The 25,044-nt window shown below is 44.8% G+C and overlaps 1 protein-coding gene across 1 annotated transcript in view; it reads left to right on the top strand.

The window, feature by feature from the left end:
* Nucleotides 1-25,044, top strand: part of LOC140201860 (G protein-coupled receptor kinase 5-like) — a 212,266-nt gene that overhangs the window by 63,395 nt on the left and 123,827 nt on the right. Inside the window, exon 2 of the mRNA XM_072266597.1 lies at nt 3,397-3,492. Coding sequence (XP_072122698.1) covers nt 3,397-3,492 — 96 coding nt within the window. The remainder of the gene's footprint in view (nt 1-3,396; nt 3,493-25,044) is intronic.

Genomic DNA, 25,044 nt, shown 5'->3' with positions numbered 1-25,044 from the left:
AAGGGTCGGGCAGCATCTGTGTGCGCAGTGGGGCGGGGGTGGGGAAGAATTGTTGATGTTTCAGGCTGGGGTCCTGCATCAGGACTGAGAGTGGAGACAGAAGGTGGCTGGTATAACAGAGAGGGGTTGGGTGAGACAGGCTGGTGCTAGTTAGCTAGCTATCTACTCTCTTTAATCTCACTCTTGATGTGTGGTCACCACCCAAAGTGCAGACAATTCCTCTCGCCCCACAGATGATGCTGAATACACTGGTTTCCTTCAGTATTTCAGATCTTGTCCCAGATTCTAGCATCTGCTGTCTTCTATGCCTAGTTCTTACTTGGGAGCTGGTGGATTTGTCCTTGAAGCAGCAATGTTGAGGAACTTATTTTGAAAATGAGCTTTCGTCCTTCACACGAGTGCAACACAGGAAAAGCCCTCCCACCATTGAACGCATCTCCAAGGAGCACTGCCACGAGGAAGCAGCATCCATCATCAAGGACACCCACCATCCAGGCCAAACTCTCTTCTCGCTGTTGCCGTCAGGAAGGAGGTGCAGAACCTTGGGTCCCACATCACCAGGTTCAGGAACAGTTATTACCCTTCAACCAACAGGCTCCTTTTTTTTTAAACAAAACTACAGAAGTTTGTTAAGACAAAAATGCACGCAATGCAAACATCAAATTTTTACAAGACAGTGAATAAATTCAAATTAAAATGATTATTACTGTCTATAAAACAGTCAAAGTAAATTTATTATCAAAGTGCATTTCTGTCACCACGTACTACCCTGAGATTCATTTTCTTGCAGGCATTTTCAGTAGAGCAAAGAAACCAAACAGAATCAATGAAAAGCTCAGGGTAGTATGTGGTGACACCTACACACTTTGATTATAAATTTACTTTGAACTTTGAAGTGTGCCGCAGCCCTGTTGTAGGAAGCTGAATGGCCGTTCTGATTCTAGGTGGTAATCCTAGCTATTGATAGCTGGACATTGCTGACGTACGCAGTGCATATTTCTTACACCAACTGATTCCTTGGGACTAGATTGGTGTGTCCAATAATGAACTAGGTCATTGCTAAGGGGGAGGAAAAAGGCTCGGCGATAATGATGCAGTTCTAGGTGGGGCTGAGTGAACTCATAAGTTATCACCAGTTCCCATAAGATACTTGATTCATTTTGGTATAATTAATAAAAATAAAACTTTTGGAATGAATTCAACATGTTTTCCTGTGTCTTGAACTTGACCATCACATCTACGCATTTTGTAAGCATCTCTTAAAAACCAGCCAGACTCAGTGGCTCCTTTATTAGGTCCACCTATACACCTGCTCATTAATGCAACTAGCTACTCAGCCAATCACGTGGCAGCAACTCAGTGCATAAAAGCATGCAGACATGGTCAAGAGGTTCAGTTGCTGTTCAGACCAAACTCCAGGATGGGGAAGAAATGTGATCTAAATGACTTTGACCGTAGATTGATTGGTGGTGCCAGATGGGGTGGCCTGAGTATCTCAGAAACTGCTGATCTCCTGGAAATTTCATGCACCACGCTCTCTAGAGTTAACAGAGAGCGGTGTGGGGCGGGGAGGTGGAGCAAAACATCCAGTGAGTGGCAGTAGCGTGGGTGAAAACGCCTTGTTATTGAGAGAGAGGTCAGAGGAGAACGGCCAGACTGGTTCAAGCTGACAGGAAGGAAGCAGTAACTCAAATAACTATGTGTTACAACAGTGGTGTGCTGAAGAGTATCTCTGAACACACATCACGTCGAACTTTGAAGTACATGGACCACAATAGCAGAAAACCACATACCGCCTACACCTAATCTAGTGACCACTGAGTGTGTTTTCAAAGTTCAAAGTAAATTTGTATCAAAATGTGTCCATGTCACCATACACTACCTCGAGATTCATTTTCTTGCAAGTATTCACAGTACAACAAAGAAATACAATAGAACCAATGAAAAACTACATGCATCGATGGGCAAACAATGTGCAAAAGATGACAAACTGTAAATTGTGAAAATAAATAATACTGAGAACGTGAGTTGTAGAGTCCTCGAAAGTGAATCTATAGGTTGTACAATCAGTTCAGTTTTGACTTGAGTGAAATTATCCATGCTGGTTCAAGAGCCTGACAGTTGAAGGGTAATTACTGTCCCTGAACCTGGTGCTGTGTGATCTAAGGCTCCTGCACCACCTCCCTGGATGTGTGAAGAGAGCACGATCTGGATGGTGGGGGTCCTTGAAGATGGATGCTGCTTTCTTGTGGCAGCATTCCTTGTTGATACGCTCAATTGTGGGGAGGGCTGTATCCACCAGTTTTTGTAGACTTTTCCATTCTTGGGTGCTGGTGTTTCCATACCAGGCCGTGATGCAGCCAGTCAGGATACTCTTCACTGTGTAACTACTAAAGTTTGTCAAAGTTTTAGATGACTTGAATCTGTGAAGACTTCTAAGAAAGTAGAGGCGCTACTTTGTAATGGCACTTACATGCTGGTCCTAGGACAATTACTCTAATATGTGCAGATATTTATTGATTTGAAAGATCTCTCATGGATCAATAGGGAAATGAGAAGACAATGTTTTCCATTTGGAGCTCAAACCTTTTGGAGAGCAGCAGGGCTTGTGGTAAAGTAGAATTTAATAGACAGTTCTCTCCATATTAGACATTGCCTTCTCTGAGGAGGAATGATATGAAGGTAAAGAGCAGGTTTGGAATGCATTTTCAGATAACTGCTATGAGCAGCCTGAGTTGATCTAAAGAGGTTTTTGACACACAAACAATGATCTTCAGTCTGCTCACCATATGTTTGAGCACTCTGCCTCGACTTCTGTTTCTGCAACACTTTCACCTCTTTCCCATCTTTGGTGTGAGAAAGACCAAAGACATAAGACATGGGAGCAAAATTAGGCAACTGAGCCCCATCAAGTCTGCACTGCTATTCCATCATGGTCGGTTTATTAACCCTCTCAACCCCTTCTCATTGTAACCTTCGATGTCCTTACTAATCAAGACCCTCTGCTTTAAGTGTGCCTATTGACTTGATCTCAACAGCAGTCTGTAGCAAAGAACTTCTCAGATTCATCACCCTCTGGCTAAAGAAACTCCTCGTCTCTCTTCTAAAGGTACGTCTTTCTATTCTGAGGTAGGCTTCAATCATCTTCTTCCCATCTTTGGTGTGTGTCTTTGGTACTGAGAAAGACCAAAGGCTCGTGACACCACCAGGCATAACTGACCCCAAAAGTTTATATCTAGAAGATCAAGCTGCAAGTGATTTGGTTGTGACCACTTTACTCCCTCCTTCAGTGCCACAGAGCCATCTCCTGAACAGATTGATCTCACTTAGCAAAATGATGTCACTGATCTTAAGACTGTATCTTAGCCTTAACTCATTTTCCTTCTAAATTTACAGGTGGGGGAGGGAAACGGAAAGGAAGAAGCAAGAAGTGGAAAGAAATCCTTCGATTTCCTCAAATCAATCAATGTGAAGATCTCCGAAAAACTTTGGGTGAGTGGAACCAGCTAGCGCTGTTGCAAGGACTCACGATCAAGGACCGTTGCATTTTAGCTGCCGTAAAGGAGGGCAAATGTGATATTGGCATTGATTTGAAGAGGACTAGGATATAAAATCAAGGATGTAATGCTGAGACTTTATAAGGTGTTAGTTAGACTGGCACTAGCAGTATTGTGAGCAGTATTGAGCCCTTTATGTAAGAAAGAACGAGCTGCCATTGGAGAGGATGCAGAGGAGGTTCACAAGAATGATCCCAGGATTAGTGTATGAGGAGAGTTTGATGGTTATGCTCATTAAAGTTTAAGTGAATGGGGTGGGGGGGATCTCACTGAAATCTATCAAATATTGAAAGGCCTAGATAGAGTGGATGTGAAGAAGATGTTTCCTATAGTGGGAGAGTCTAAGACCAGAGGGCACTGCCTCAGAATAGAAGGATATCTATTTAGAAGAGAGATGAGGATGAATTTCTTTAACCAGAGGGTAGTGAATCTGTGGAACTTATTGCCACGGATGGCTGTGGAGGCCAAGTCATTGGGTATATTTAAAATGGAAGCTGATAGGTTCTTGATTAGTCAGGGTGTCAAAGGTTATGGGGAAAAGGCAGGAGAATGGGGTTGAGCGGGAGAATAAATCAGAGAAAGAGAGGGTGGGGGTGAGAGAAGGAAGATAGCAAGTGTGTAACCTTGCGATGAGTTGAAGACAAAGGTGAGGATATGCATTTTGATTGGTGAGTAGATGATGGGACAGGTACTGGTAAGAAGGGCAGACCTGGTGCCCCAGTGATGGATGTGATGGAGCCCAGTGGAATTTTGAGCAGCTCTGAGCTTGCAAAGAGCTCATGCTGGCTGTTGTGTATTTAATATTTAAGTAATGTTTGAGTAATCTTGTGTGTGTGTGTGTGTATACATGTATATGTATGTGTATAACATATTTTTTATTTATATATATATATATATATATATAGATGTAGCATTCTTGTTTGGTTAACTAATTAACTTACAGGTATTACATAAAAGTAAGTTGATTGCTATCTCATGATACATGTGTACCTCCCTTAAAGATGCACCTGCACTTTGGACTCCCGTATATTCCTTTGAATTAATTTAATGTTTTGAAGTTACAAGACTTAACACTGGCAGCTGGTGAAATGTTGAATTCAGGGATACACAGGTCAGGTCCTTGGCAGTTCGCTGGTTAACGCAGATGCTGGCCGTTCTGTAGAAATGAAGTTGAGCTGCATTGGGAAGACTCCAAAATTTGTTATTTACATAAACAAAATTTTCTGTCTATCTGTTGGTGACGTGGAATCGGTGGCACTTTGACCAAATCTGAAATTGAAATTATCCCCGTGTTTATGCCTGATGGCCTTCAAGTTCAGCAAGATGTCTTCTCGGGTGTCGAGATAAATGCAGTTACAGTAATTATGACAAAGAGGGAAAGCAAAGGCAGCATTTCCAATTTCAGATCCAGCACAGGTTTCATGTCTTTATTGTGGACGTCTATGTCACTCACATCTTGGACCCAGCTACAAACACACCACAGAACTGCACAAATCTGTCATAGTCAGAAATGATGGACAACCAACCAATCAATGATGAGAAGTTTTAACATAGCGTCATGGAATTCTTGGTGGTCTGGATCACTGCTTTTCACTCGCACCCAAGTGTACTTGGGTTTTATCTTTTCTCTCTGCCTTAATCATGAAGCAGCTGAGCGGGCAACTAGGCTGCCATGTTGATGCAGCCAGTGGGGCTGCTGCCGCTCGGATTCAGCAAACTCAGGTGCAACACTGACCTCCGGTGATCTCAACCTCTCCCTGTGACTGTGTGGATTTCCCCTGGGTGAGTAGTTTCCTCCCCCGTCACAAAGACGTGCAGGTTGGTAGGTTGATGGACCTCTGTAAATTGCCCCTGCTCTGCATGTAAGGGGTGGAATCTGGGTGGAGTTGATTCAGATTCATTCATTTATCACATTTCCATCGAAACTTACCGCGAAATGTGTCATCCAGCATAACCTAAGGAGAGGTGTGCCAAAGGGTGCACTAAATCCATTCGAGCAGCAGAGGCTGAGGGGAGATCTGATAGAGGTTTATAAGATTATGAGAGGCAGAGATAGAGTAGACAGGGTAGAAATGTCCAATACAAAAGGGCATGCATTGAAGGTGAGGGGGGTAGGTTCAGAGGGAATGTGAGGGGTAAGTTTTTTTACTCAAGAGTCGTGAATGTCTAGAATGCGCTGCCTGGTGCGGCAAATACATTAGGGGCTTTTAAGAGATGTTTGGATAGGCACACGTATGTAAGAAAGATGAAGGGATATGAACATTGTGTAGGTTGGAGGGATTAGTGTTTGGGCGTTTTTGATTTGCTTTTTAGCCGGACAGGTGTTAGGCAGTGCATTTGGGGAAGTTAAACTAGGTCAGGACGATGAATGGCAGGACCCTGGGGGGAGTTGTTGAACAGAGAAACCCTGGGGTACAAGTCGAAACACATGAAAGAGGTAACGGTAGCAAAGAATGTATATGGCACGATAACGTGAAAGGGGGAAAAATGAGTATTAGACGCATAGAAGGTGTCTCAATCAGTCAATAAATAAGTAACTAAATAACAAAACATAATTTTTTCAAAATTGAGGAAAAATCTTGTTAATTTTTTTCTCATTATTTATTGAAAACAACTAATTTCACGACTTGCGTCAGTGACAGTATACCCGAGGGTGATTGTGAACTGTGGGACAGGCCTAGTGGGGCTGAATGGGCAGCTTCCACTCATATTTCTCATGCTCTTATCTATAGATCTCCTGAGAAGGTGGAGACCTTGTTGAACTTCATCCAGATGCCAGAATTTTGAGTCTCTGCTTGTCCCAAAGGATGTTATGGCATGTTTTCAAAATGTAATCACTGCTGCAGTGTGAGGAACAGAGCAGCCTAGATATGCTCAGCAAACTCTGACAGATTCAGTGTCATAATGACAGAGTTTGAGTAAAACTGATCGATGAAGGGCAGCACCTTCCTGGGAGGATGATTCATAGCACGGGAGAAATAGGAGAGAAGGCCATTCAAAGTTCAAAGCTTAAAGTTCAATTTTATTATCAAATTATGTATATGTCACCATATACTACCCTGATTCATTTTCTTGTGGGCATTCACAGTAGATATAATGGAATCGATGAAAAACTATACACAAAAATGGACGAACAACCAATGTCCAAAATAAGACACACTGTGCAAATACAAAAAAGTACAAATAATAATAAATTATATTGAGGACATAAGTTATGGAGTTCTTAGGTTGTGGAATCATTTCAGTAATGGGGTGAGTGAAGTTATCCACCCTGGTTCAGAAGCCTGATGGTTGAAGGATAATAACTGCTCCCGAACCTGGTGGTGAGGGACCTTGGGCTTCCTGTATCTCATGCAGGGGGTCCCACCCTTTGTTACGCCATGGACCAGACCATTAAGCAAGGGGTCCGTGGACCCCAGGTTGGGAACCCCTGATCTCATGGCAGTAACAGGAGGAGAGCATTGGCCTGGATGATGGGGGTCCTTGACGATGGATGAAGCTTTCTTGTGAACAGGGCTCCTTTGCCTCCTTGAGTCCGTCCTACAATTCAACAAGACCATGACTGATCTTCTGACTCAACATAATCAAAGTGTTTTATCTTCTTACCTCTTTGATCCATCCTGCTCTTCTCTTCAGCATCGCCTCATTTCCAATTGCCCCTGTACTCTGGACATAGTAAAGAGTCAACTGCATTGGCAGGTCTGGAGTCACCCTTAGGCCAAACTAGGTAATAGAAAAGATAGATAGATAAGTAGATATACTTTATTAATCCCGAGGGAAATTTGGTTTCGTTACAGCCAAGAATGGAGCGTAAATATAGCAATACAAAAAAACCCCCAACCAAAAAAACAACAAAATGCAAACTATGCCAGATGGAAAATAAGTCCAGGACCAGTCTATTTGGCTCAGGGTGTCTGACCCTCCACGGGAGGAGCTGCACGTTCGATGGCCGCAGGCAGGAACGACCTCCTGTGCCGCCAAGTGTTGTATCACGGTGGAATGTGGCCGAAGTCCAACAGTAAGAAGTTCAATATCCAGTCTGCAAACACGTTCCTCGATCGTAATACACCCCGGATTGCACCATCCGTTGTTAGCCAGAACAGTAAGCACTCAACTCCTTTACGTTTACTGCTCTCAGTGCACTTCCAGTCAGCCCGAACGGTATTACCCACCGAACTCCTCTTCTCCAAAAGTCTCTGTTGTCTCGACCCGGTCCTCTTTTCTTGGCTTTGTGATCCCCCTCTGCATCCTCTGTGTGTTTTCCTCCAGATTTCAGCAGGGGTGTCCGCTGCTCTGCTCGCTAAACCGGCCGGCATTCGCTGGTCTGTGGAATACACCATGCGACCTTGCTTCTGTCACACGTGTCGGGATGTAACCATTTCCAGCGCTAAAGAAAACCCAAATAAAACTCTCTCTACCAGCATGTTAGAGAGGGTGCAGCTTCGACGTGTTACTGTGAGAAAAAAAATACAAAAAATAACGTAAATTAAAAAGTAAGAAGAAGAAAGTAAGAATAGATCGGAACGGCTGTACCAGGCTGCATGCACTACCGGCGCATGCAAAGTTGAAATAGATCAGTATAGGAACAGGACCTTTGGCCCAAAATGTTGAGCTGAACGAATTTAACTAGTAACTTATTAGCGATACAGGGTATAAGGGGCACCAGCACCCTCCCCCACCCCGAAAAATCTAATCAGCTTTAACCTAATCACAGGACCATTTACAATGACCAATGAACCTACCCGGTTCATCTTTGGATTGTTGGAGGAAACCAGAGCTCCTGGGGAAAACCCCATGCATTCCATGGGGAGGACGTACAGAGACTCCTTACAGAAGATGTCAGAATTTAACTCCGGAAGGCCTTGACCTGTAATAGCAACGTGCTAACCACTATGCTACTGTTGGCGCCTGAATGACTGATTAAGGAGGGAGGGAGGAGAAGATGGCGGTGCGATGCAGCAAGCGCAGCCGCTCCGAATTGATTGTCGTATTGAAGTAGGATGCCGTGCACAATCCTGATTTGATAGAGGCAGACATGAAGAAGCATGCAGGAACATCTGGAGTAACTTCTGAAATGCCCGCTTCCCTGCCGCTGCTACTGCGCGATTGAGAACCTCCGGAGGGGAAGGCCCCAAATCCTCGGCCTTGCCTATTGCCTGTTGCCGGGGCTGGGGTCAAAGCGCTCGGCAGAGATGGTGCTCGTTGCATTGGTGTCAGGGAGCTGGTCGGAGGCTCGGAGTTTTCGGACGGACTCGGAGTCAGACTGTGGTCAGATGCTTCCGGGATGCTGCATCGGCAAGTTTGCGGTGCTGGAGGTTCACCGTCTGCGTGAGATGATGGGACTTTCGAGAGACTTTGAGACTTTTACCGTGCCCATGGTCTGTTCTTATCAAATTACGGTATTGCTGTGCACTGTTGTAACTATATGTTATAATTATGTGGTCCTTGTCAGTTTTTCAGTCTTGGTTTGTCATGTGTCTCTGTGATATCATTCTGGAAAAACATTGTATCATTTCTTAACGCATGCATTACTAAATGACAATAAAAGAGGACTGCGTGTCCTCATAATCTAATCTAATCTAAACTAATCCCGTCAGCCTACCATTCTTTCTCTACATTGTTACGTGCCTAACAAAATCCCTCTTTAAGTGCTTCAGTAATGTTTGCCATCATCGCCTCACCTGGCAGTGCATTCTTGGCAACCATCTCTCTCTCTTTTAAAAAAAACAATTGCCTGGTGCATCTCCTTTGACTTCCCTCTTCTCACTCTAAGTGCAGGTTCTCCAAGATTGGATATACTACCCTGAGGAAAAAGGTACTGGCTATCTATTTATGCCTCTCAAATTTATAATCTCCTCTCCAGTCTTTCCTCAGCCTCTGCTCACTCCAGAAAAAGAAATCCAGGTTTGTCCAACCCCTACTTCTAGCACATACCCTCAGATCCGGGATTATCGTGGTAGACCTCTTCAGAGCCCTCTCGAAAGCCTCCGTATTCTCCCTACAATGGGACGACCGGAATTGAATGGGCAACACGGTAGCATAGTGGTTAGTGCAATGCTTTACGGTACCAGCGACCCAAGCTCAATTCCCGCCACTGTCTGTAAGGAGTTTGTTCTCCCTGTGACCGCATGGATTTCCTCCGGATGCTCTGGTTTCCTCCCACAGTCCAAAGGCGTACCGGTTGGTGGGTTAATTGGTCATTGTAAATTGTCCTGTGATTAGGCAAGGATTAAACTAGGGGATTGCTGGGCTGTGCGACTCAAAGAACTGGAAGGACATACTCCACTCTGTATCCCAATAAATAAATAAAGTACTCCCGATGTGGCCTCACCAGAATTTTATAAACCTGCAGCATAACTTCCTCATCCTTGAACTCAGCTAATAACAGCAAACATGCCATATGCCTTCTTTACCACCCTGTCTACCTCTGTGGCCACTTTCAGAGAATTTTGGACTTGGACCACCAAGGTTTCTCTGTGCTCCAAGGCTGATCAGTTGACACATAGTTAAAAGACCAACTGCATTGGTTGGTCTGGAGTCAGCTTTAGTGTAGTGGACTTTACGGTGCCAGTGATCTGGATTCCATTCCTGCCACTGTCCGTAAGGAATTTGGACACTCTCCCCATGATCACACTGGGATTCCTTCAGGTGCTCCGGTTTCCTCCAAAAATGTCCGGGTTTGTAGGTTAATTGGTCACTTGGGTGGTATGGGCTCATTCAGTTGGGGGGGCCTGTTACCGTGCTTTGTTCTCAATAAAACAAATTTCTTCAGGCCAAGCTAGGAAAGGATGATAGAACATTAGCAAATTAGATGTCACAAACACAAGCAATTCTGCAGATGCTGGAAATCCAGAGTAGCACACAAGAAATGCTGGGGGAATTCAGCAGGTCAGGCAACATCTGTGGAGAGGAATAAACAGTCGACGCTTCAGGCTGAGGCCCTTCATCAGGACTGGGAGGGGACGAGGAAGAAACCAGAATAAGAAGATTGGGGAGAGGGGAAGGAGTGCAAGCTGGAGGATGAAGTGAGAAATGGAGGTGATAGGTGGAAAAAGTAAAAGGCTGAAGAGGAAATAACCTGACAGAAGAGGAGAGTGGACCATGGAAGGAAGGTTTAAAAGAAATTAAATTGGGTGTTTATTTTCTAGCTATTCAATAGTCTCGTAATGAATGTTACTGAGACTATCTCCTTGTTAATTTACAAATTGATTTAATAATGAATTTAAACACAGACAATTCTGTGGTGGGGGTAGAAAAAAGGCTGCTAATTAGGTAATTTTACCACTGCTTCACCTCCCCAGTAGATCGTTAGCTCATATTTTTTTTATTGAGACTCAGCACGGAGAAGGCTGTTCCAGCCCTTCGAGCCACACCACCCAGCAATCCTCCGATTTAACCCTAGCCTAATCGGGGACGATTTTCAGTGACCAATTCACCGACCAGCCGGTACGCCTTTGGACTGTGAGAGAAATCCAGAGCCATCACGGTGAGAACGTGCAAACTCTTTATAGGCAGTGGCAAGCTGTTAACCATTTCATAATGATGGAATGATTAATGGTATAGGAAATATCATCCAGCAAATTATCATCTCCTGCTGAAGTGGAACAATGAAAGACAAATTTTGATTCATCAGGGAGTCGATGAGTAATGGGTGTGAATGCTCAGACTAGAACCCTTTAAGAGAGAGATTGTTGTTTTCAAGGAGGAACCTCGTAGTCATTGTGTTTATCTTGATACTGCGGTCTGCTCATCCCAGACAGCCGGCGGTACACTACACACTGAACCAAGGGAAGAGGCAACACCAGTTTTAAAAAAAAAACACTTTGAACTTCTCAACTCTGCAGGGGTACGCTATTTTTGGCCGGATGTTATTTCTCGAGGTCACTCCCATGGTATCAGTGATGAGATGGAGCTGTTGTTTTGGAGCGCCTCCAATCAGTTTAACAGGGCAGGTCACCGAGACCGAGCTGGGAAAGGCAGAGGGGAACCTCTGAAGGACACTACCCAGTAACTTCATAGTTATCTTGTTAGTATTTCGAACACATGCTGACCCAAACTCCCTGGTGATTAGTTGCAGATTATCACATTGTGTTCTGTTAGTTTTAACGTGGGTCTGTGGCCTTTGTTGTGACTGATGTCACCCACTGACCTCACACTACAGGTCAGATTCTATCTCACGATGCCTTTTGCACAACAGCTATATATATATATATATGTATGTGTGTGTGTGTATGTATGTATGTATGTGTGTGTGTGTGTATGTATGTATTTATATTAGGGGGAGAGAAATAGAGAACGATATATTGGGAGAGAGAGAGAGATATTCGTTTGTTTAACGTCACTTCCAATATACAAGTGTAAAGGAGAATGAAATAATTGTTACTCCAGATCCGATGCAGCACAAAAAAAACATGGTAAGATAAAGAGCACAATAATAAAAATTAAATGGAATAAATATAAATGTACTAGCTAGCTTGTATACATAGATTAATCATATGTACATAATGTGTTTCTAGGCACAGAAGTGTTTGTACATAAAGTGACTCTGACAGGAAATGATAAGGGGTTAGCGGGTGGAGGTGTTGATCCGCCTTACTGCTTGGAGAAAGTCACTGTTTTTGAGACCGGCAGCACTGGCGTGGGTGCTACGTAAGCTCCTTCCTGATGGAAGTGGGACAAACAGTCAATAAGTAGGTGGGCGAGTGGGATCCTTTGTGGGACGGCACGGGAGCGCAGTAGTTAACACAATGCTTCCCAGTATCGGCGCCTCAGGTTCAATTCCTGCCGTTAAGGAGTTTGCACATTCTGCCCGTGACCGTGTGGGCTTTCAGCGGGTGCTCTGGTTTCCCCCCTCAATCCAAAGACATACTAGTTGGTAGTTTAATTGGTCATTGTATATTGACCTGTGATTGGGCTAGGATTAAATCGGAGGGATTGCTGGGCAGAGCAGCTCCAGGGCCGGTTTTGCACTGTACCTCAATAAGTAATTGCTATTGCTGCCTTTCTTTTAGCACTGTTCTGAATATAGTGTCCTTGATGCTTGATGGCGGGTAAGCTGGCGGCGGTGATTGGTTGGCAGTTTCTGAGTACCCGTTGTAGAGCCTTCCTGTCCACTGCAGTGTAGTTTCTGCCGCAAGCAGATTGTTTGGATGCTCAGTTCAGTCTTGGCTTCCTTTTTCAGTTCGGTTTCCCTGTTGCCATCAACCAGAAGTAAACATGACTTGGTTTCTTAAAGAATGAATGCAGACTTAGCTGGTAAACACGGAATGGAAATAATGAACCTTTTTCTGGAAAATAACGACTTTTAAAGATCAACTTTATTTCCCATATCCATTTACACATATTAGGAATTTGCTGTGGTGTGTTGACGTGACATGCAACGAAAAACAAGACTCAACAATTATAAGAATTATATAAAAATAAAGTTTGAGGTTAAAGTACAGATATGGAATAAAATGTGCATAAATGCATAAATACCAGCATGTACTTACAATGTAAACAGCATTATAAAAAGTAGCTTAAAATGTTTACAGTGCAGTGACTGGGGTATTGGATTTGGGGGCTAACTGGAAAGGCTGATCAGATTACCTGCTCGAGAGGGTGGGGGACAATGGATTTTAAGATGGTTTGGAGTACAGTATTTGTTTTAATAGTCCTATACTGCTTTCTGGAAGGGAGCTTTCGGAGAAGACAGTTTGCAGGGTTGGGTAATGTCTGTAATGAACTTTCGTGCCCACTTTATCCTGGACACGTGCAGGTTCTCTAGTGGTGGTAGACTGCAGCCAATAACCTGTTCTGCGGTCCTGATAGTTGGTTATTGTTTCTGTGTATTGTGAGAGGATGTTGCGCCAAGCCAGACAGCAATGGCTGCTGTGAGGGTGCTCGCTATGGTGGCAGTGTAGAATTGTGTCAGTATGTTCAGAGGAAAATGGGCAAAATATGAATAAGCTCTGGCATTACCATAAGATACTGGAGCAAAATTGGGCGATTTGGTCCATCGAGTCTGCTCCACCATTTCATCATGACTGATCCATGTTTCCTGGTGGCCCCAATCTCTTCCCTTCTCTTTGTATCCCTTCATGCCCCGACTAATCAGGAATAGATCAGACTTTGCCTTAAGTATACCCAATGACTTGGCCTCCACAGTGGACTGTGACAATGAATTCCACAGATTCGCCACTCTCTGGCTGAAGAAATTCCTCCTCATCTCTGTTCTACAAGGGCATCTCTCTATTCTGAGTCTGTATCCTCTGGTCTTAGACTCTCCCAGCATAGGAAACAACCTTTCCACATCCACTGTATGGAGACCTTTCACCATTCAATAGGTTTCAGTGACGTCACACCTCATTCTTTTGAATTCTAGTGAATACAGGCCCAGAGCCATCAAAAACTCTTCCTATGACAAGCTGTTCAATCCTGGAATCATTTTCATGAATCTCCTTTGAACCCTCTCCAGTTTCAGCCCATCCTTTCTAAGATGGGGGGCTCAAAACTGCTCACAATTTTGAGCCCCTCATCTAAGAAAGGGTATGTTGTTTGTTCCCCTCCGTAGACGCTGGCTGCTCTGCCAGGTTCCTCCGGCATTTCGTGCGTGCACGTGTGTGTGTGTTGCTCTGGATTTCCAATCTCTGCAGAATCTCTCATGTCTATCACACGGAAGCAGCTGGCTCCTTTCTGCCAGCTGTTTTCCAGCACGTAGCTCGCACTGGGTTGGTCTGTGCTAGCCCAAGAGTATTCGTAACTTTGCAGCCTGTGACTAGCTTTGTGCTGAATTGTGTAAGCACAACATCTGCCCGTCCATCTCAACAAATTCAATTGGAGCTAATCCAGCGCTGACAGACGTGAAAAGCAGAAAGATAAATGGAGCTGCATCACTAAGTTGGTGTCTTGGTGTCAGCAGAACTATTTCACCCACCCATGTTGTGATGATGAGGGGACGGGGAGTGCTGAATAAGTTTTCCTTTCAGCACAGATTGAAAAAAATGACATTTATGTGTCCCTGTAAGTGAAAATGATTCATAGCATGTTGCAACATAGGAAGGGTGTCATGTTAGTGCTGGCTGCTTCATGGACCTTTTCAATTAGTTCCATTCTTCTGGTCTTTCCGCACAGTCCTGCAATTTGTGCTCTTCAAGACTTGATCCAGTTCCAATTACAATTAAGGCAATTACACAGTCATTGAAAGGTAGTTCATTCCAGGTTATCATACACTTATTGGCCACTTTATTAAGTACACCTGTACACCTCGTTAATCAGCCAATCGTGGCAGCAATTCAATGCATAAAAGCATGCAGACATGGTCAAGAGGTTCAGTTGTTGTTCAGACCAAACATCAGAATGAGGAATAAATGTGACTGAAGTGACTTTGACCATGGAATGATTTTGGTGCCAGACAGGGTGGTTTGAGTTTTTAAGAATTTGCTGATCTCCTGGGATTTTCACAGACAACAATCTCTCGGGTTTTCTGAGAATGATGTGAAAAACAAAAAACGCCCTGTGAGTGGAAAATGCTTTTTTTTAATGAGAGAGGTCAGAGGAGAATGGCCAAGCTGGTTCACTCTGACAGGAAGGTGACAGTAACTCAAATAACTACACGTTACAACAGTGGTGTGCAGAAGAGCATCTCTGAACGCTCAACACGTCAAACCTTGAAGTGCAAACGCTAGAGCAGGAGAGGACCATGAGCATATACTCAGTGGCCACTTTATTAGGTATGCCTGCTCGTTAATGCAAATTTCTAATCGGCCAATTGTGTGACAGCAACTCAATGCATAAAAGCATGCAGACATGATCAAGAGGTTCAGTTGTTGGACAGGAGGTACCTAAAAAGTAGCCATTGAGTGTCTATGGTAATAAACCTGATTTTGACCTTTATACACACACACAAACCCTTCCTGTGTGTAATGGTTGTTGTGGGATGGGAGAGAGTGGGGAGATTGCTGAGGTACCATTTTTTCATGTGTCATCATTGGTATGGAAAGGGACTGGATCCCACTGATGGATACTGTCTTCAAATCCTCATCAAGGGGTGACTGAACAGAAAACGCTCAAGCAAAAGGACGGAAGCTAAAAATAAGAGTCAAGGTAGATAAAGAGAAACGACATCCAGTGGCAACAGTTAACTGGAGACAGAATGAAGGCAATTGGTTAAGAAGCCAGATGGACGATGACTTTTGCACAGTAGAATAGAAATTTTATGTATTGCACTGTACTGCTGTTTTAAAAAAAAACAAATTTCATGACGTGAGTGTGAGTGATGATAGACCTGATTCCAATATGGGTCGCTATCACAGACTGAGAGCGGAAAAGGGGCAGGGAGAGGGGAATCATGTTGGGGAAAAGGGGAGAGAGCGGGAAGCACCAGAGAGCCATTCTGTAATGGTGGCATCCGTTAGTCTCGTGAGACCATGGATCTGCACCTGGAAAGTCTTGCTTCAGTCTGTGTTAGAGTAGCATCTGTTGTGGCTGTAGAGGCCCACACGGGAGTGACAGTCTCGGCTGCAGCGACTGCACTTGAAGGCGCTGACCTCCAGTGTTGTCTTGGTGCTGTTTTTCCGACGAGTGCGCTTTTCTTCAGCAGCAAGCCTCAGCTTCTCTTCTGCTCTTTTTAGACCTCTGCGTAGTTCCAGCCTCCAGTGTGAGCGATCGCTTGCGATGTCCTCCCGCCTCTCGACGTTCATTTTCAGTGACTTCATGCCTCTCTTGCAAACGTCCTTGAAACGAAGATGGGCCGAATAATCAAACCAATTGTTTGGAATCAAATGACTTTGCCTGGTGTCTCAGGGCTGGGTGTGCCTGCACCCGTGCCACCCTCTTCCCCCCCCCCCCCAGCACTCCTTCACTGCCACCTGTCTCACACCCCTCCCACAGCGTTTTGCCCTCACCATTCCTGACATCCTTCGCTCCCTCCAGATTAAAGACTGATTTATACTTGTGTGTACTAGCTTATGCCGTAGCCTACGCAAGTGGGCCACGCCGTTGTGAGCATTTATACTTGTGAGTTGGTGTGTCTGCGTTGCTCTGCAATTCACCGCCAAAACGCTAGTTGGCGGTGGGGTTTCTATGCCACTGTGTTGAGTTTCTTCATGTTGAAGCTCAACACAAAGAAACTCAAACTTCAAACAATGGCGACTGAAACTGAAGGAGGGTGAATTTTCTGTGCTTGTCTGGCCACTGAGAGACATGGACGGGGAAATACATTTCAGATATTTTCAGATGTCGGCAGGTAGATTTGACGATTTAGTTCATCGTCTCCAACCATTTATTTTGTATCAGTGTACGCACAGTGTACTCAGAGACTGGCAATCACCATTCGAGTTTTAGCTACAGGTGGAAGTCAACAGGCTGTAGCAGCTAGCTGCAAACTGGCGTCGAGCACAGGGTCCTCCATAATTTCGGAGGTCTGTAAAGCTTTATGGAAAGCATTGCAGCCAGAGTTCCTTCCCTGCCCTTCAGTCGCCCAATGGGAAGCTATTGCAATGTAGGAGGAAATGTGATGCTACCAAGTGGACCAATCACAGTTGTTGTGGTCTGCGTCGCCGCAATGCATAATTACATTTTGGGAGAGGTGCGCGTGAGGCTACAGTGTAAGGTTCGGCGTAGAGTACAGTGTAGGGTACGTGGCTACGGCATACATTTGACACACAAGTATAAATTGACCTTTATAAACTCGCTGTCTTCTTACAGTACTGTGCAAAAGTCTTATATACCCAAGACTTTTGCGCAGTACTGTACTTACCCAAATTTCTCGTAAGTGTTGAAATCGAACCTGCACTCAGCAATTCCACTGGCAGCTCGTTCCACACAAGGTGGCAAAATGGAGGCGCAAGCAACTGCAGGTGCTGGAGGAACTCAGCAGGTTGGTGGGGGGGAGAGGGGTTGGGGGAATGGATAGTCAATACCTTGGGTTGAGACCCTTCCTCTCGACTGGAAGATAAAGGAGATGTGGCCAGTGCAATGAGCTGAAAGGAGAAGTCAAATTTAAATTCCCTCAGAAGGCCGTTACAGCACAAAAGTAACCGCACAATCCCCATCTACAAGTGAGAGTATGCGGACCTAATGTGATTTGAGTGGCTGGGTAAAGAGAGATCCGTGGAGGTGCAACACACATAAAGATGGCCACACGTTTCAATTCCACATCCCATTCCCATTCTGATATGTCTATCCACGGCCTCCTCTACTGTCAAGATGAAGCCACACTCAGGTTGGAGGAACAACACCTTATATTACATCTGGGTAGCCTCCAACCTGGTGGCATGAACACTGACTTCTCTAACTCCCGTTAATGCCCCCCCTCCCCCTCGTACCCCATCCGTTATTTATTTATATACACACATTCTTTCTCTCTCTCTCCTTTTTCTCCCTCTGTCCCTCTGACTATACCCCTTGCCCATCCTCTGGGCTTCCCCCCCTCCCCCTTTCTTTCTCCCTGGGCCTCCTGTCCCATGATCCTCTCATATCCCTTTTGCCAATCAACTGTCCAGCTCTTGGCTCCATCCCTCCCCCTCCTGTCTTCTCCTATCATTTCGGATCTCCCCCCCCCCACTTTCAAATCTCTTACTCACTCTCCTTCAGTTAGTCCTGACGAAGGGTCTCGGCCCAAAACGTCGACTGTACCTCTTGCTGGAGATGCTGCCTGGCCTGCTGCGTTCACCAGCATTTTTTGTGCGTGTTGTTTGAAATTCCAGCATCTGCAGATTTCCTCGTGTTTCCGTGGAGGTGGTGGTGAAGAGCCTGTTTCTGTGCTGTACATCACTATGGCTGTGTGTTTCCTCTCCAGCTGTCTTAGCATCGAGGTTATTTTCGATGGCATTTTTTTTCAATGGTGGGATAAGCGTTCGGAGCACCGGCAGGAAACCCACCAGGTCACGGGGAGAGCATATAAACTCCTTTCAGGCAGGCATGGGAATTGAACCCAGATCGCTTGTACTGAAAAGCGTTGTGCTAACCACTATGCTGCCGTACTGCTCTACACCCATTAGGCTCCTAAACCAGTGTAGATAATTTCAGTCACCTCAACACTGAATAGATTTCATAATCTAATCTATCACTTTCCAGGACTCTACAATTCGTGTTCTTAGTATTATGTACTTATTTTTTTTATGTTTATACAGTTTTTGCACATTGGGCTGTGTGTAGTTTTTCACTGATTCTATTGTATTTCTTTGTTCTACTGTGAATGCCTGCAAGGAAGTGAATCTCTGGGTTGTATATGGTGACATGTACCTACTTTGATAATAAATTTACTTTGAATTTTAAACTTTGGGGTTTTGCAGCTGCAACACTGCAGTCAATTCACTTAAAACTTTGCAAGGCCCATTTAAAAATGAAGCTGGCTGCAAACTTTTGAAGGTGTGCCGCTGTTTAAGAGAAATGGCATTTAACACAGTCCTCTGTTTTGTTTCTGCTGGGGTGGGGGGGGGTGGGACAGGAAATAATTGTTAGGAATTTAAAGGGGAAAGGAGCTCGTAGGATCTGGTTTGTAGCTGCGGGGCCAGCCAGCAGTGCGGAAGCTCACCGATGTGCTTTTGAGCTCGGTGCGATGAAGCCACCGCAGGGGCTCGGGGAGGAAGGACGACAGTCCAGGTGTTCTTTTGCTACTGCAGAGGGAGGGGCCAGGTTGGGTGAGGAAGCTGCTCAATTATCCCGTCGCTGCGTGTAAGGAGTTGGTACATTCTCTCCATGACCGTGTGCGTTTCACCTCCACGGTCTAAACACGTACCAGTTGGTAGGATAATTGGTCGTTGTAAATTGTCCCGGGTAAAACAAGGGTTAAATTGGGGGTTTAAAAACGCAAACACGAGGAATTCTGCAGATGCTGGAAATTCAAGCAACACACATAAAAGTTGCTGGTGAATGCAGCAGGCCAGGCAGCATCTCTAGGAAGAGGTACAGTCGACGTTTCGTGCCGAGACCCTTCGTCAGGACTAACTGAAAGAAGAGCTAGTAAGAGATTTGAAAGGGGGAGGGGGAGATCCGAAATGATAGGAGAAGACATTGGCAAAAGGGATATGAGAGGATCATGGGACAGGAGGCTTCCCCCCTCCCCCTTTTCCTTCTCCCTGGGCCTGCTGTCTCATGATTCTCTCATGTCCCTTTTGCCAATCAACTTTTCAGCTCTTGGCTCCATCCCTCCCCCTCCTGTCTTCTCCTATCATTTTGGATCTCCCCCTCCCCCTCCCCCTCCCACTTTCAAATCTCTTACTATCTCTTCTTTCAGTTAGTCCTGACGAAGGGTCTCGGCCGGAAATGTCGACTGTACCTCTTCCAAGAGATGTTGCCTGGCCTGTTAAATTGGGAGTTGCTGGGCAGCAGGACTGGAAGGGCCTATAATAGAAATATTGTACCGGTAATCCGTCTCAGAGAGCCACAAGAGTGGCAGCAGAGATATTGATGTGCAGGAATGTAATTGAACAGTACAGACAGCATTAACTGTGAACGTAACAAATGAAAATGGATTTCATAATTTATCCTTGTAAATACTTTCTATTATGAATAGAGTTTATTTTGATTTGAAAACAAAAGGTGTGATGAAAGCCACATCTCTCACCTTGTCACCAAACACTGGCCTGAAATCTAGCAGAGAAATGGATTCTGCCTTCTACCTTCAGAATGGGGCAGCAGTGGTGAGCACAATGCTTTACAGTACCGGAGACCTGGGTTCAATTCCCGCTGCTGCCTGTAAGGAGTTTGTATGCTCTCCCCCTCAGTGTGTCTGTTTCCTCCCGCAGTCCAAAGATGTATCGGGTTAATTGGCCATTGCAAATTCTCCCATGATTAGGCTAGGGTTAAGTCGGCAGTTTGCTGGGCTGTGTGGCTCAAAATGCCGGGAGGGCCTGTTTCACACTGTATCTCAACAAATAAATAAATGTGATTGTGTATTTAATATTTCAGTTATATTTGAGTAATCTTGTATATAGGTTGGTTAAGAATTCTTATTCATTTAAATAATCCATTACAGATTATGTGTATAAATACGTCATGTGATGCAGGTTTAAAGTAAACACAAAGTTAGACCTGTATTCCCAGACTCCCGTGACTTCCTTAGAATTAATTTAATATTTTGAAGTTACAAGACATCGCATTTATCATCTTTTATTTGGAAGAAATGACCATGTTTTCAAAGGTACAGGGGCAGTGGATGTGAGTCCCAATCCTGTGATCCTGTGCGACCTGATGGTTGAGGGGTAATAACTGTTCCTGAACCTGGTAGTGTGGGACCTGATGGTTGTAGGGTAATAACTGTTCCTGAACCTGGTGGTGTGGGACCTGATAGTTGTAGGGTAATAACCGTTCCTGAACCTGGTGGTGTGGGACCTGATAGTTGAGGGGTAATAACTGTTCCTGAACCTGGTAGTGTGGGACCTGATGGCTGTAGGGTAATAACTGTTCCTGAACCTGGTGGTGTGGAACCTGATGGTTGTAGGGTAACAACTGTTCCTGAACCTGGTGGTGTGGGACCTGATGGTTGAGGGGTAATGACTGCTCCTGAACCTGGTGGTGTGAGACCTGATGGTTGTAGGGTAATAACTGTTCCTGAACCTGGTGGTGTGGGACCTGATGTTTGAGGGGTAATGACTGTTCCTGAACCTGGTGGTGTGGGACCTGATGGTTGAGGGGTAATAACTGTTCCTGAACCTGGTGGTGCGGGACCTGATGATTGAGGGGTAATAACTGTTCCTGAACCTGGTGGTGTGGGACCTGATGGTTGAGGGGTAATGACTGTTCCTGAACCTGGTGGTGTGGGACCTGATGGTTGAGGGGTAATGACTCTTCCTGAACCTGGTGGTGTGGGACCTGATGGTTGTAAGGTAATAACCGTTCCTGAACCTTGTGGTGTGGGACCTAAGGCTCCCGTACTTCAGCAAGATGAGAGCATAGCCTGGCTGGTGGAGATCCTTGATGCTACTTTCTTGTGGCAGTGCTCCCTGGAAATATGCTCAATGATAAGGTGGGCTTTGCCTGTGATAGACTGGACTGTTTCCACCATTTTTTTGTTGACTTTTCATTGACACAAGCAGGCCAGTTCAGGTGGAAGTGACATTTACATCTTAATGAGGGGCCTTTTTTGGGTCAGTTTTCAGATGAATAGTAAGTGCTAACACTGTTAGCAATGCACGAAAGGAATGATAGGAATCAGTTGGTTTCCTTTGTGAAGTCTTCTGGGTAGGCCAGTGCACTGTTGTAATGAACTGATTTCAATGAACTGCGTCTAAAACAAGTTTTTCACTGTTTAAAGTTCAAAGTCAGAATTAGGTTGTGACTCTGACTGTGAACTGGCATATGTTGTGAAATCTGTTGCTACGTGGCTGCAGTGCATTGCAATACATAATGACAAAAATTGTAAATATGTATATTTAAAAAGTTAAATTAGTAGTGCAAAAAGAGAGAAATAAAAAGAGTGGTGAGGTGGAGTTCATGGATTCAGTGTCCATTCAGAAATCAGATGGCAGAGGGGAGGAAGCTGTTCCTGAATCGTTGAGAGTGTGCCTTCAGGCTTCTGTACCCCCTTGCTGATGGTAGCAATGAGAAGAGGGCATGTCGTGAGTGATGGGGTTTCATAATGCTGGGTGCCGCCTTTTTGAGGCATTCCTCCTTGAACATGTAAATTTATTATCAAAGTACATATGTCATCATATACTGCCGTAAGATTCATTTTAGTTAGGTTAGATTAGATTATGAGGACACGCAGTCCTCTTTTATTGTCATTTAGTAATGCATGCATTAAGGAATGATACAATGTTTCTCCAGAGTGATATCACAGAAAGACATGACAAACTGACAAAAACCACATAATCATAACATATAGTTACAACAGTGCAAAGCAATTCTGTAATTTGATAAGAACAGACCTTGGGCACGGTAAAAAGTCTCAAAGTCTCTTGAAAGTCTGATCATCTCGTGCAGACGGTGAACCTCCAGTGCCGCAAACTTGCCGATGCAGCATCCCGGAAGCATCCGACCACAGTCCGACTCCGAGTCCGTCTGAAAACTCTGAGCCTCCGACCAGCTGTCTAGCACCGAGCACCATCTCTGCCGAGCGCTTCAACTCCGGCCCTGGCAACAGGAAATAGGCAAAGCCAAGGATTTGGGACCTTCGTCTCCGGAGATTCTCAATCGCACAGCAGCAGCGGCAGCGAAGTGGGCATTTCAGAAGTTTCTCCAGGTGTTCCTCCGTGCTTCTCACGGCTGTCTCCATCAAATCAGGATTGTGCACGGCCCCCTAGTTAACACATACAATATTATTTGGAATGGCCGCGCGCATCGCGCCGCCATCTTCTCCTCCCTCCTCCTTGTCATATTATTATGTGACAATAATAAGCTAATTTACCAAAAAGAAGATCAAGTTTAGACCATATTTAATTCACTGGTGTAGTGAAAAGTGAGTTGGGCGTGATGGTCGCCACACGTCAATGCGGATGTTGCTTCAGTTCAAATGTAACAAACACAAAATGCTGGAGGAACTCAGCAGGTCAGGCAGCATCTATAGAGAGGAATAAATTGTCAATGTTTCGGGCTGAGAGCCTTTATCAGGACTGGAAAGGAAGGAGGCAGAATAAGGTGTGGGGGAGGGGAAGGAGTATATGCTGGCTGGTGGTATGTGAAACCAGGTGAGGGGTAAACTAGGTAGGACAAAGTAAGAAGCTAGGAAGATGATAGGTGGAAGAAGTAAATAACTAAAGAAGAAGGAATCTAATAGGAGAAGACAATGGACCATGGGAGAAGGGGCACCAGAGGGAGGTGATAGGCAGGTGACGAGAAGAGAAGTGGTAAGAGGGGAAGCAGAATGGGGAATGGAGACAGGAGGCTGCAAGAGAACTTACTGGAAGATAGGGAAATTCATGTTCATGCAATCAGGTTAGATGCTACTGAGACAGAATATGAGGTGTCGTTGTTCAAACCCGTAATTGACCCCATCGCTGCAGTAGAAATTGCCATGGACCAACATGTCGGAATGGGAAATGAAATTAAAATGGGTGGCTGCTGGGAAAGCCCGTCTTTTGTGGTGGATAGAGTGAAGGTGCTCAATGAATGTTTAAAAGTTCAAATGTATATCATAGAATATAGAACAGCACAGGAACAGGCCCTTCAACCCACAGTGTTTGTGCCAGCCTGCATCATCACCTTCAGTCACAGGGTGAATCATTTATAACGTAGAACAGTACAGCACAGGAACAGGCTTGTCAGCCCAAAGTTGTTTCAAACTAATTACTCTAGTAAATCCTAACGGCTTCTGTCTGCACATGGTTCGGTTCGGTTCGGTTCGGTTCGGTTCCCCCCATTGTCAGATTTGTTGGACAGGTATTTGTCAGGAAAGTATTTGGATAACAACAGCAAAATAAAAGAGAAAGTTTTTTTTAAAAAAAACATGAATTGGATAGACTGCAAGGGATGGGAGCAGAATTAGGCCATTCAGCCCATTGAGTCTGCTTCGCCATTCGATCATGGTCGATTTATTATCCCTCTCAACCCCATTCTTCTGCCTTCTCCCTGTAACCTTTGACACCCTTACTAATCAAGAATCTATCAACATGCGCTTTAAATACACCCAATAACTTGGCCTGCATAGCAGTCTGTGGCGAAGAGTTCCACGGATTCACGAACCTCTAGCTGAAGAAATTCCTCCTCATCTCTGTTCTAAAGATGTGTCCTTCTATTCTGATTCCAAGGCCGTGTCCTCTAGACCAGGGGTCCCCAACCTTGTTTGCACTGCGGACTGGTTTCATATTGACAATATTCTTGCGGACCGGCCGACCCGGGGTGGGGTAGGGTTGCCAACGGACAAGAATAGAGCCAAATACGTTGTTTACAGAGAGACTACAATGACCGTGAAGCCTTGCGCGGGCACCAGTGCACATGCGTGCTTTGTGTATGCGTTTACGTGCCGATGTTTTCTACAAATCGTTTTTGGTGATTCTGTTGTGGGGGTGGTGGTGGGATGTTAATTACGACCGGAATACAGGTGATAAGTGGCTAATACACTTAATTTCGTTTCTGAAAGGGTTTATCTAATGAATTTGATATTAAACACACAGCGCATATTTTCCTCACATGAATATAGCGATAAGTCAATTATCAGGGAAGGACAGGGGAGCTTGAAGTAAGTGTTGAACAAACTTCCAGTAGATAAGGTAGAGGCAGGTTCGATATTATTTAAAGAAAAATTGGATAGGTATATGGACAGGAAAGGAATGGAGGGTTATGGGCTGAGTGCAGGTCGGTGGGACTAGGTGAGAGTAGCGTTTGGCACGGACTAGAAGGGCAGAGATGGCCTGTTTCCGTGCTGTAATTGTTATATGGTTATATAAGTAAGTCAATAGCATCATAACATTTGAAGTAACATTTGGATATTAAACATACAGCACATATTTTCCCCGTATGAATATATAAAATCATTGCAACACACCAATATCGCTGAATCAGTGGGAGCCCTGGGCTTGTTTCCTTGCAACAAGATGGTCCCATCGAGGGGTGATGGGAGACAGCG

This window comes from Mobula birostris, chromosome 8 (assembly GCF_030028105.1).
Source record: "Mobula birostris isolate sMobBir1 chromosome 8, sMobBir1.hap1, whole genome shotgun sequence".
Taxonomy (NCBI): domain Eukaryota; kingdom Metazoa; phylum Chordata; class Chondrichthyes; order Myliobatiformes; family Myliobatidae; genus Mobula; species Mobula birostris.
This window is presented reverse-complemented; position numbering and strand designations above follow the sequence as displayed.